Below are 13051 nucleotides of genomic sequence, written 5' to 3'. Positions count from 1 at the left end.
CCAGGACTGTTTTTATTGGTGTAGTTTTTTTTTTTTTGTTTATTTGTGGGGGAAATAAATGCAATTTATATTTTATCCATAGGAGCAATCTTCAAATGAGTAGTGTTTTTTTTTTTTGTATCATTAATAGTGACAAATGGTACAGAGAAGCAAGCTTCATCCCCTCTAGAATCTGTTTATCCTTTCTTAAATTTATCCAAACCACCCACCTCTACAACACCAGATGAAAGTTCATTCCAATAGTCAATTACTCCCTGGCTTGATTCAAATTTTTGCACAGCCATCCTTTTTTTTAATTATGTCCCTTTCAGTTATCTGAAAAAGAGTAAGGATGTCATCAACATTTAGTTTAATCTATTTAAAGCCTGTTTACACTTCAACCAGGTTCCCTCACAGGTGCCTAATTTCCCAAATGCTGCAATTTGTAGTACTGAAGTCTTTCATGGTAGGGATATCCTTTTGTGCCCGTGACTAATCTTGTTGCTCTTTCTTTCATCTGTTTTCCAACAGTTTCACATCCTTTAAATGAGGTTTTGGACTTGTATGCAGTACTTGAGATGTGGCCCAGCCACTGCTTTATACAATGGGATAATCACCTCCTTGTCCCTGCTGCAGAATTTCTGAATATCACCAACAGAACCCCATAATCTGCCCTAGCAACTATTTGCACTGCCCAGGAAACTGGGTGCCTCCGTAGCAGGGTGGGTAGGAGCAGCAGTGTGTAGCATACGCTTCTTGATTAGACTGGAGTTCGAGCCTGTGACCGCCAAATACGGAGGATGTGGAAAGGTCAGGGAATGACCACCACATATCTCCGGAGCAATATTTGGTTTTGCTTTTGTTTTGGTTTTTTTGCAAAAAAAAACCATATGCAGTACCTCAAGAAGAGGCAATGAAAGATTGACATTAACAATGTTAACCTTTAATTGCCATTTCTCAGTCTATCTGCTTAAATTTCTAGGTTGTGTTACTGTAATATGGCTTGTTATGCAAATAGGACTGATTATGGAATAAATATTGGAGTAGAAGTATTGGTAATACGATGCAAGGAAGAAATCTTATACAGCATCAGCAAAAAAAAAAAAAAAAAACCACAACCTTTTCATTTCCCCATTCTTTCTAATAATTTGTCTCAACTACCAACAACTAATAATAATAATTCTAATAATTCTTTACTCTTTTGGCTGAATGAAGAATTTCCATACATATCTATTCTGCAACATTCATTTTTCCAATTTAAAGTTATGCCTCCTTGTGTATTTCATATGAAAAAGAATAAAGATTCCATCAGCATTTAGTTTAACTGTTTTAAAGCCGTACACTTCCATTAGATCACTATACAGATGCCTAGTTTAAAGATACACATTAATGATCCCACATCTTTTCTGATGAGAAAATTCATTTGTACCCTCAGCTAATATTCTTGCTCTTCTCTGCACTCTTTCCAACAGATCTATGTCCTCCCTAAACTGAGATATATCCAGAAGTGGTTTACTATTAGCAGAAACCCATGGGCTGTTCTAGCAGTCTGCTTGCACTGCCCAGAGAATTATGTCAGACTGTAAATCCACCCCACCCAAAGATCTTTTTCATAGTCCACTACATTGAATTTGAAACCACCTAGATGCTATGTTTATTCTGGGATTACTGCTATCCAAATGCTACCTTGCATTTATCATTGTTAAACCTCAACTGCCATTTTTCAACCCGCATGTTGAGTTTATCTAAATCCTTTAAAATAATATAACTGATTAACTGTGCCAATGTTTTCATCATCGTCAAATTAGACATCATTAAAAAATATTAAAATCGGTTAGTGGTTTTTTCTCATTAATCCATGAAGGGTAGCGGCCATTCATAACTACTCTTTTCTCTCCTACCATGTAAACTACTATCCCTTTATCCACAGTATAAATTTACCCCCCTAATGACACATTGCTCCAATTTATACAACAGTTGTACATGGTGATACAATATCAAAGGCTATACTGAAATCTACATACATACCGTCAAAATTATTCTTTGCATCCAAGCAAGGCATGATTTCCCTCACAAATCCATGCAGTGATTGTGTTATGGGTTCGCTCCTATCGAGATGATCTCGCATTTCTTCTTTAACTATTGATTCGATTACTTTCCATGGCATAGAAGTTAAACTTGCAGATCTGTAGTTACCCATTCCACTGTTGTGAATAGAAGATATATTTGCATATCTCCAGTTTCAGGTACTTTTGAATTTAAGGATGCTCTCATTATGATGGCTAAAAGTTTAACTACCTCTTTTGCAGTTTCTTTTAATATAATTAGATTCCATCAGTTCCAGGTGCTTTATTCACATTTTTAGTTGTAGCAACTACTCTTCCATCTTACTTTCTGTTGTGGTCCAATGTGATTCATCCCTTTCCTTCTATTTATAACATATGCAAAAAAATTCTTTGTTATTTTTTATTGCATTCTTAGCCAAACTTTTTATATTCCACTTTATCCTGCCTAAATTCCCTCAGCAACTTGATTACACATATTTGGTACTTACTGTATCCGTGAAAATTTATAATCATCCCATGCATTTTCTTTTCTTCCACTAAACTCATCAGTTCACCTAACATCCATTTTGGTCTAAATTTTGAAAAATATCTCTTTTTTGGTATAAAAACACTTAGTAGCCTCCACAATTACTTCTCAAACAATTCCCAATTAGGTTTTTTTTTCAACTTCAGAGTAAGATGACATCTGTCAATTTTTATTCATAACTTCCTAGATTCTTACAAGGTAATGTTCCAAGTTAGGATCCACACTAAACAATCAAGAATTTTCCCTCGGGAAGAAAGTGTCACAAGTCAGTATATAGTGCCATATTATTTTCAGTAGAAATCATTGTGATACACAAAACAATAGATATAAGCACTATATGTTGACTATCTCACTCACTCACTCACTCACTCACTCACTCACTCACACACACACACACACACACACACACACACACACACACACACACACACACACACACACACTTCAAGAATCCATTTCATTTCTGTATAAACAAAACTTATATCCAGAATTACAGTTAAGAGAACAGATACTCCATTCATGCCAAGCATACGATAACTTGGATTGATCCTAGACAGAAAACTAGATTTTCTGAAATGTATAAAATAGCTAAGAACGGACTGCTTGAAAAAACTGAATATCATAAAGGTTCTGTCTACTAGTGCATGGGAAGCAGACAAATACACCCTCCTGTATTTGTATAGAGCCTTAATAAGATTTTGGCACGGTTATGGAGGGTGTGTTTATAACTAAGCAAACTGAGCACTTAAAAATAGCTAGATCCAATAAAACACGGTACACTGCACAGTCCTTGGGGAGGGGCATGCTGGATATTGCAAATACAAAACCACCTCTGCATATTAGAAGACTAAATGCATATTAAAATGTGCAGCCAAAATCAAATGTAAACCTAACCACTAAGTAAGGTAAATTTAGTAGGCATCAAAATGGGAAAATGTTTATAGAGGTCATCCAACCATTAAAACTGGTCCAACCTTAAAACCAGTAACAGACTGGTAGCTTACAAGAATTGCTACCAAACTGGTCAATAAATTTTAACAACTAGCAGTCATCTCTAATTCCCCTTTACAACCATGGACTACTTAGATACCAAACTATAATCTCTTCTTCCAAGAATGGCTCTAAAGTAGATAGTAGGGTTGCAGCTCTAGCAATTTTTCCAGTTACCACATACAGTAAGATCTCCGTATCTGCGGGGGATACGTTCCAAGATCTACCGTGGATGGCTGAAACCACCGCTATAAGCGAACACCTGCTGACCCCATATATAACGTGATTTTCTTGTACATACATATGTATAATAAAGTTTAATTGATAAATTAAACCACAGTAAGACATTACCAACATTAAATACGGTAATAATAAAGTACAGCAGACTCTCGATTTACCAGCTGTTCTGTAAACAGAAATCCAATGGCCTGTCACAATCATCGTTCCTATTTACATACTAAGTACATATTTATTATAAATATTACATTTATTATAATTAAACAATATGGGGGCCACAGAGGTGAATGAAACTGAGAAGTGGGCCAAGAGCAAAAAAAGGTTGAGAACCACTGATTTAGTGCATTGCATCGATTGTGTGTGTTCCATCTCACAGCAAAAGGACAAATTTTGTTTCGTTATTTATGTTAGGGATGTCGGAATTTTTTTTTTTTTTTTTTTTGTTTAGAAAATGCAAAAATGATAGGCAAACGCAAGAGTTGTGCTTTCAAATTAAACAAAAACTTGAAATTATTAAAAACTCTGAAAACTGTGCATCCGTTAAATCCTTAAAGAACCATTATAATGTTGGTGACCAAACCATACACGACATTGTAAAAAATAAAGGGAAGCATTGTACTGTACAAGCAAGTAGTACGTGTTAAGATTTTTTTCCGTGGTTAACCACAGGTAACTGAATCAGCAGATACCGTGGCACAACTGTATTACAATTCCCAACAGAATGCAGTATCTGTACCACTAAACTAAATCCACTACAATTAGCAATGACTATGACATGGAGTAAAAATATTTCATACAACTTGATTTTCATAGACTTCCTCAGTGCAATATAGGTATTACAAAATATTAGAAGCAGTTTACACCCAATCCTGAGATGGATCCAAGATTCCCCATGCTAAACTTGAAAATGAAATCAATCAGTTAGATTCTGTTTGATTCCTGAATTGCACTGACATGTAGGTATCCCAGGAAATGAATAAGCAGACCACATAGCAAAAGTAACAAATTTCCAAATACCATTCTCAGACTATAACTGTGTCATCCACATTAGAGGAAAGTAAAAGTGACAATAATAGTGGCAAAATGAAACTCCAAAGCAAACTCTGAAAAACAACAAGAATTACAACTGTAGAAAGAAATCAAGCATAAGAAAGGATAGTCAGATCAAGAATAGGTCACCCATTTCAGTATAATAGCTTTGTAAACTACAAACAATTCAACAATTTAATTGACTGTCATATAACTTATAGTTCCATATCCATAAAACACAAGATCTCCTCACTCTAAAACAAACCTAATGTACTAGATTTGTTTTTTTTTTGGCTGATGCTGCATAAGCTCATACACTTGTTTTCTTGCATCACATGCCACTACTACTACTAGAACCTTTGAAATACCTAAAGTCACAAAATTTTTATAAGCAGATATGATGCAGACCAAAGAAAGGCAAGGTTATCTTGTAAAAAGAAAATCTGGTAACAATATCAAATGATTCTGAAAAAATGTGTGGATCTGGTATCATGCAAAACCATTTGAAAGGTACAATAGCCTCAGTAACTTTTGTGCCTATAAATCCAACCATCATGCATGCAAGTGCACAGAGTTTTTATATTATAGAATTTAACTTCATGTGAAAAAGCATGTTAGGGCTTATTCCCACCAAAATAATAAGGAAAGAAGGATAAAGTATAACCTTCAAAGATCAGTATTAACATAATATTGATCTCTGAAATGCAGTAATACATTTGTGTTTTAAAGGTTGGCAGTAGTATATTGCTGATTCCAGTCCCTCCCCCCATGTGGACATCTGATCTTTCCTTATTTTATTGTATTAAATCTCTACATTAAGGTATCTTCCAAATTTATATGGATGCATTAATTGTGCCAGAGAAGAATAATGGCTCTGAAAGGATGTATATATCATTTTAGAACATGTACTTATAATTTTATGGATAATGCAGAAAGCATTATCCATAAAATTAATGCTTTCTGCTTATTTAAATATGAATTCTGTAGTAATTTCGTATAATTTTTAAAAAGTTTGGAAAATAATTTTTAAAATTCATTTTCATTTCAGACTGTGGGATGCCATGTGTGTCACTTAGTGTCTAAATCAAATGACATGTCTCCTCCTCAGCTACCAGCAAAAGCCAAGTTACCTGTGTATTTGTCAGGAGAGTGGATCAGCACAAGATGTGAGGTTCGACCCTATGGTTTATTTCTGACCCGTCATTTGCATTTCTTTGGGTCAAATCAGAGTTGGCATGGCACATATCAGTATTTCCGAGATTCCAATTGTCAAGCAGTTATGTTTCGACTGGAAGCAGAGGGTTACTTCACACCAGGTGAGGCATCAGATATGCTGCATGGGGGAACTGACTATGACTTCCATGTGCATAAAGCTTTCATTACTCCACAAGATTTGTTATTTGTCAATAATTTAAATGGTTATCAAGATAATGTTTGTGGCATTAAAGGATCATGGAAAGCAAATGTATCTCGAGATGTTACCTCAACTGGAGGTTGTATTGGAATTGGTTTAGTGGTTCCAAGTACAGAGTATGAGGTGATAAAGATGGACATTGATCACCATGGAAACTCTCTTCTCTATCTAGGTCAAGTAGACAGTGAATCTCGAATGGGAAATGATCGGCCAACATCATATCAGACCCCCTTAGTCCAGTGTAGTATCTTTTCTGAGTACCCAGGAGGTAATGCCTTATACCCACTTCCCCATGTACAATACCGTGTGGATATTTCAAGTGGGATTACACAGACTTCAAGTATGTGGACAATCATCATGTGGTTGCTCTTAACGAACTTTTATGGAATATAAAAAAAAAAAAAAAGCATGCTATAAGTTGATAAATGTGAACACTGCATATGTGAAGATTGAAAAATCAAGGAAAAAAGGATATAAAATACATTTATAACTCCAGCACTGCCACAAATATCATTCCAGTAGTTCAGTGCAAAAGACAGATGTCTAGTTAAGTGAACTTATTATGCTCCCTTGAACTCCAGTAACCCAACCTGAAAGGACTCAAGTTACAAAAGGAATGCATATTTTGTATTGGGGATATAAAATGCGAGATAATTGTATACAACACTGCCATTGCTTTTGTGAACAAAAAAAAAAAAAAAACTTAGTAGTCTATCTCAGTAATGAGATAATATTATGGACATTGCAGGGACCATTACACTCATCTGAAAAACATCCAAAACTAATTTAAGGGACTGAAAGACAAACCTGGTCACAGTTTAACATGCAAAATGAACCAATGACTTGTGTGTGTACAGTTGGTACAAAAGATGCCAAAGGTAAATTTTGCAACACTAGTCACTGTTAATGTTTGAATAAGCTAGGTAAAAAACATATCTGTTTAATGATGGTATGAATAGGATGATCTAGTCTTTCTTTGTAGAGAGCTTTAAAATATTTATGAAGCAAGATAAAATGTTTTCTTTTTAGAAATGTATTTCTTGTTGTAATGTACTTATACAGTAAGGTGTATATATATATATATATATATATATAAAAGTAGTATTTGGAGTTTTGTTTCTTGTTTAATATTTTGCAGCTGTCATAGCAACAGTGGTGTGTGTGTGTGTGTGTGTGTGTGTGTGTGTGTGTGTGTGTGTGTGTGTGTGTGTGTGTGTGTGTGTGTGTGTTCATTTACACAAAGTGCCTTTTAAAGTAGTATTTAAAATCTCACTCTTCTTGCAAAATATTAATATCTTGGAATAAAGTGTCAGTTTTGTAGAGGGCATAAAGAGTTATTATTCATATGGAAACCAATAATATTAACTACACAAACTCAGCATGTTATAAGCCTAATGAACTGTACTTGTACAGACAAATAAGTGGGTGGAATGAGCCAGTAAATCAGAATGTCTGGTTGTGGGGAATTTAACTTTCCAGCTTCAAACTTGTTGGTGACTCACACAGTAATAGAACACTTCTGGATTTACTGGATGATGACTGTTTTTTCTCACAGCAGTTTAGAGGCAACAAGAGAAAACAATACTTTTATTCTGTTGATGAACAAAAAGAGAAAGCTAAGCTAAAATTACATTCTCTTTAGTGAGACCAACTGATGCTGTTAGGGAAGTAATTATAGAAGCTACTAAGATTTTGTTCTAAGAGATAGTGCTTCTGGTTCTGACCTAAATGAATGTCAAATGAACTGACAAGATTAGTGGGAGAAGAGAAAAAAAAAAGCATGAGATGATTATAAATTATCAGGGGACAGAAAAACCTATAGCAGGTATAAAAGAAGTTTGCAATCAAGTTAGTATGGAAGTTAGGAAGGCTGAGGCAGATTACAAAGAGAATGAGAAGAAAAGTATCAAAGAATTCACTGATTATGTTAACCCTTGAAAGAAGGGGATGAACCACTTTGGCCCACGGGATATGAATAGCACAACCACTAATGATCCTGTTCAGGTTGCTGACAAACTCAGTAAATCTTTTGCATCACGTTCTTGATGAAGAAGTTTAGGGATGGGGATACCGGAAGAAAAATACCAAGTTTTAACTGTGGCATTAGCAGCAGAAGATGTAAGCAAGTGTTTAGCCATATTTATAAGAGGTCATGGTGGACTGGACAAAGTCTTTCTTATGCACAAAGGGAAATTAAAGGAGTGTCTGTGGTTAAAAGAAGTAATGCAGGAACATCTTGACACGAATGCAGTTACACAGAAATCACAGCATGGATTTGTCAAGGGGAGATCCTGTGTTATTAGTATTATGACCCAATCATAAAGGAAATGATGCAAAAAATTATTTTGAAATTATATACTTAAATTTCAGCCATATCATTTTGATTTCAGTTATCACAAAATGATTTAGCTTCTAGTTATAACTTGGCATCCTTCTGTTATACCCCTAAAAACTTCTTTATGCATCAATGCTTTTGATACTGTTCCACATGAAAGACTGCTATTCAAATTTAGCAGTGTGGCATTAGGAGCAAGTTACTGCTTTGGATAAAGGGATTGTTGAATGGTTATTAATGGGCATTGCTCTTTCTGGACTAATGGTTATTAGTTGAGTTCTTTAAGGTTCAGTGCTGGGGCCCTTAATGTTTTCACTATTCATTAATGAAGGTATACCAAGTTTAATGTCTAAGTTTGCTGATGATATAAATGTTGGGTTGACAGGGTGTTTAGTGACAGGAATACTGATATATCCTGTCACTAATGCTGCAAAACCTAGAGAAATTAGGCAGACAGGTGGCCTGAGAAGTGGCAACTGAAGTTTAACATTGATAAATGCAAGATAATGCACATGGCAGCAATAACCACAGAATAATATACCAAATGGGTGGTACTACTCATGCTGGTGGAGAAAGAAAGAGACATTGGGATAATTGTACAGTCTGACATAAAGTTGTCTGAAGCATGCAGATAGGCTACTAGGGTATGCATGTTGGAATGGGTGCCAATAAAAACAAGATTAGGTCAGGGGTGAAATTGGTAATCTTACCAAGAAAGACTTGAGTTCTGATTATTAAAATGATTATTTCAACTTGAGGACTCAAGTTGGAATAATCATTTCCCCCCATCTAAAAAATTCCCCTAACACATTATAGCACAACATTTAATTTATTATTGCATCTGTATGTTAATATTGATGTGGAGGCTTTCAGTACAAAAAGATCAAGGCAAACCTGAATTTTGTTGCCCCTTTAAGACACTATTTGCTAGAATTACTCCCTACAGTTCTTGTTCTATTGTCAGAGAACCTTGATACTGTGAAACCTATATAGAAATGGTAGTTCAGGGATTGTCCACAGAAATTATTTGAATGCATTCAGTCATATGGAGAAACTAAAAAAAAGTATAGTGCCTCACTCCACAAGCAGCTGTGATAATGATATTACAGCAACCTATCTTTTCTCAATGCACAAAAAAAAGTAGCTTTGTCACTAAACACAACACGTGACAATGGGTTTCACCATGAGCAGGACAATCTAAGGTCCACAATAATACTGCTTCTCATCACGGCAAGCACTATGGTTATGTCCATAGGATCAGAAATAGTTGTGACTTTGGTTGCCCTATGCAGACAAATTTTCCATTCTCTTCTCTAATTAAAACCAATTAAGAGTTTAATTTATGTGGAAATTCCTTGCATTGATGCAGTTTCATATAAAAGTAGATAATAAAAATAGAGCATAATTTTCCAGTCAAAGTTTACTGGTTTTAATTATAATATTTATATCCAAAAGTACCCCCACCAAACTTGAACTGCATTTTATTGAGGGGGAGGGGGATTAATGCAATGACTGAACTTGAGCTAGGGAATAAAATGAGATGCTCATTCCACTGCAACATCTTTACATGCAATTACAAAAAAGCTATCTCTCATACAACTGCATATTTAAGGGGGGGGGGGTTAAACCCTCCAGTTAAACAATCATAGTTAAGTTTATGATTAAGAATTTTTATTTTTATTTTTGAGCTTATGCAATTGAATTGATTGGTACATTAAAATCATGGCACTTACTCTCTTGGTGGCAATTGTTTTTTTTTTTTTTTTTTTTTAATTACTTCATAAATTGATTGTGCATTCTAATCTATATAGCATAATAAACTAATGAGATTTTAATCCAATCACAGTAGACCCTGTTCATTAGTTACCTCTAGTTCTACTTTTGACATTGAAAGAGAGAGAGTTTAGAATTGCAGTCGTGGGTTCAATTCACCAAAGTTTGAAGTTGGGATCAGCAATAAAATTATCCATTGTCAAAGTCAGAGAAGTCATTGCAAAATACTTTCAAAAGAAAGAACATGGAAGATTACTGTCAGTAATGAAGTAACGGAGAAACATGCTATGGCTACAAACTTAAATCAAAAGCTGGTATATCATGTAAATCTTGACTATTTTATCTTACACCTAGAAAGAAGAAAAACAAAACATCTATTATATACTGAAGAATGAAATGATTCTCTCCTTTATAGAGAAATAGGCGATTCAAGTAAATTTGAATATTTCTATACAAATGAAAATTTTATTGTAATTAATAATGCAACAAATAAAATAAAAAAAAAAAAATCTTTGTTCCCTTTATAGCTTCATACACTTCAATCAAGTCTCCTCTAGGATGCCTAGTTTCCAAACTCAGTGAAGGTTTTAATTTGCTTTAAAACATAAAACAAATAAAACCTTCATTGTTAGCATTAAAACATAAGTACATAAAACAATGCACAAGTAAATAATGACTTTCAAAAGAACAGATGGACTTTGAAAATGAAGATCAGTTAAAATTTATATTCCATCCCTCTCTTTATTGCTAAGTACAAGTCAAATTGCTTTGATTCTATAGGTTAAATATAACAATAAGTCTAACAAAGTTTAATAAGTCTAACTGGCATTCTGTAAATTGTAGAAATAATGGCAAGTAGTAACTATATAATGACTCCCTTCACAGACAGCCATCCTTACAACTTTAGCAAAACAAATAAGAATTCATTTTAATAAATCTACATCTCTGCTATTAAAACAGTAGCACCTCTTAAATAAAGAAGGCACAAACTTTAAAATAAATAAACTTGCTATCAACCACATTGAAAGGACAGAATTCACGGGATACCTGGTTCCTGGATAACGCGACGCTGTCACCCCTCTCACTAGTGGATGAACCCACCACTTAGGTACGCTGAATTCACATAGATGGTAATTTGATGTCAGTATGGATAAACGTTGTGAATTAACAGACTTTGAAAATGAGGGATGACAGTGGGTGCCAGATGCATGGGTCACTCTATCGCAGAGTGGGTACAGAAATTGCACTATCCCCGTTCGACAGTCAAGAGTGTATCGGAAATATGCCATTTCCGGAATAACATCTCATTGTGGACAGCGATGTGGGCAAAGAAAGTTGGATGAATGTGGCCATCAATGTCTGTCTCGCATTGTTTCATCCAACTGGAGAGCAACAGTGGCACAAATCATCACTGACTTCAACAAGGGAAGTTCCAGAAATGTCTCCACCAAGACCATCAGGCAATCTTTAGCTGCAATAAGTTATGGGAACACCAACCCACCAGAGTCCCATTGCTAACACCATGACACAGGACTCTACACCTCAACTGGACAAAAGAACATCGGCACTGGACCACCTTGGATGATTGGAGAAGGATATCCTGGTCTGATGAGTCCCATTTCCAGTTATTTCGAGCTGACGGGAGGTTGCGTATCTGGCAGAAACCGCATGAAGCTATGCACCTGTCATGTCAATAAGGAACTGTTCTGGCAGGTCGGTAATGGTCTGGGGCATGTTCAACTAGCACACGTTGGGACCTCTGGTACATCTAGACATATCGCTGAACAGTCCAGGTTATGTGTCTATCCTTGCAAACCATCTGCATCCTTTCATGGTCATCATGCACCCACAGGGAAATGGATTCTTCCAGCAGGACAATGTGCCTCCCCACTGAGCTGTGGTGAATAGAACATGGTTCGAAGAGAATTGCACAGATTTTACCACCATGGAATGGTCTCCCCGTTCACCGGACATCAACCCTGTAAAGCACCTTTGAGATGCTGTGAAAAGGTCAGTTCAAACTTTGGATCCTCCACCCAGGAATGCAACAGAATTATAGACAGCGGTACAGCAAGCATGGATGGAAATACCTATGGAATGCTTTCGTAGACTCAGTGCCTTGCCGTGCGACTACCCATATCCAGGCAAAAGGTAGGCCTACCTGTTACTAGGTAGGTATCCCACGATTTCTGTCCACTCAGTGTAGTTTATTACAAAAAACTATTTTAGCAAGTTTAGTAAAAATAAACTAAACTATCTACCTAAATAACTATGTAGGACTATATGTAACACTGCTACACAGAATCTGAAACAAATAATAGATTGTATTAAAACAGTACCACATGCAGCATTAATGCTTCAAAGACAAACACTTGGTGAAGAATGATCGACAATCATGTGAAATGACACAGGTACCACATAATGGTACTTGTGTCATTATTTTAAGCAATAATCATCAATAAAGACAGATGGGAAGGACATTAATGAGTGCCAAAAATAGATTCCTAAGATGCCTAAAATCATTCACCGAGGCAGTAGTTTTAAAATTTTAAAAGACAAAGTAGAAATCTTACGTATCTCATAAGTTGAATGCAATTAAGAGAAATGATCCAGATTAACTATCGGAAAAAAAAAAAAAAAAAAAAACAGTGATTTTAAGAATGTAAATATGTGGCCAGACAAAACCGCATCCAAAATAAATA

General features: G+C 35.4%; 1 protein-coding gene across 1 annotated transcript in view; it reads left to right on the top strand.

Moving 5' to 3' along the window:
• Window positions 1-6634, top strand: part of LOC150080973 (protein APCDD1-like) — a 140462-nt gene extending 133828 nt beyond the window's left edge. The window contains exon 4 of the mRNA XM_090380869.1: window positions 5876-6634. Coding sequence (XP_090236995.1) covers window positions 5876-6634 — 759 coding nt within the window. The remainder of the gene's footprint in view (window positions 1-5875) is intronic.
• Window positions 6635-13051: the final 6417 nt, after the last annotated feature.

Source organism: Mastigoproctus giganteus, chromosome 9 (genome assembly GCF_048544385.1).
Source record: "Mastigoproctus giganteus isolate SK-2022 chromosome 9, ASM4854438v1, whole genome shotgun sequence".
Lineage (NCBI taxonomy): Eukaryota > Metazoa > Arthropoda > Arachnida > Uropygi > Thelyphonidae > Mastigoproctus > Mastigoproctus giganteus.
Note: the sequence above shows the minus strand (reverse complement) of the source record. Positions and strands in the feature narration are given on the sequence as shown.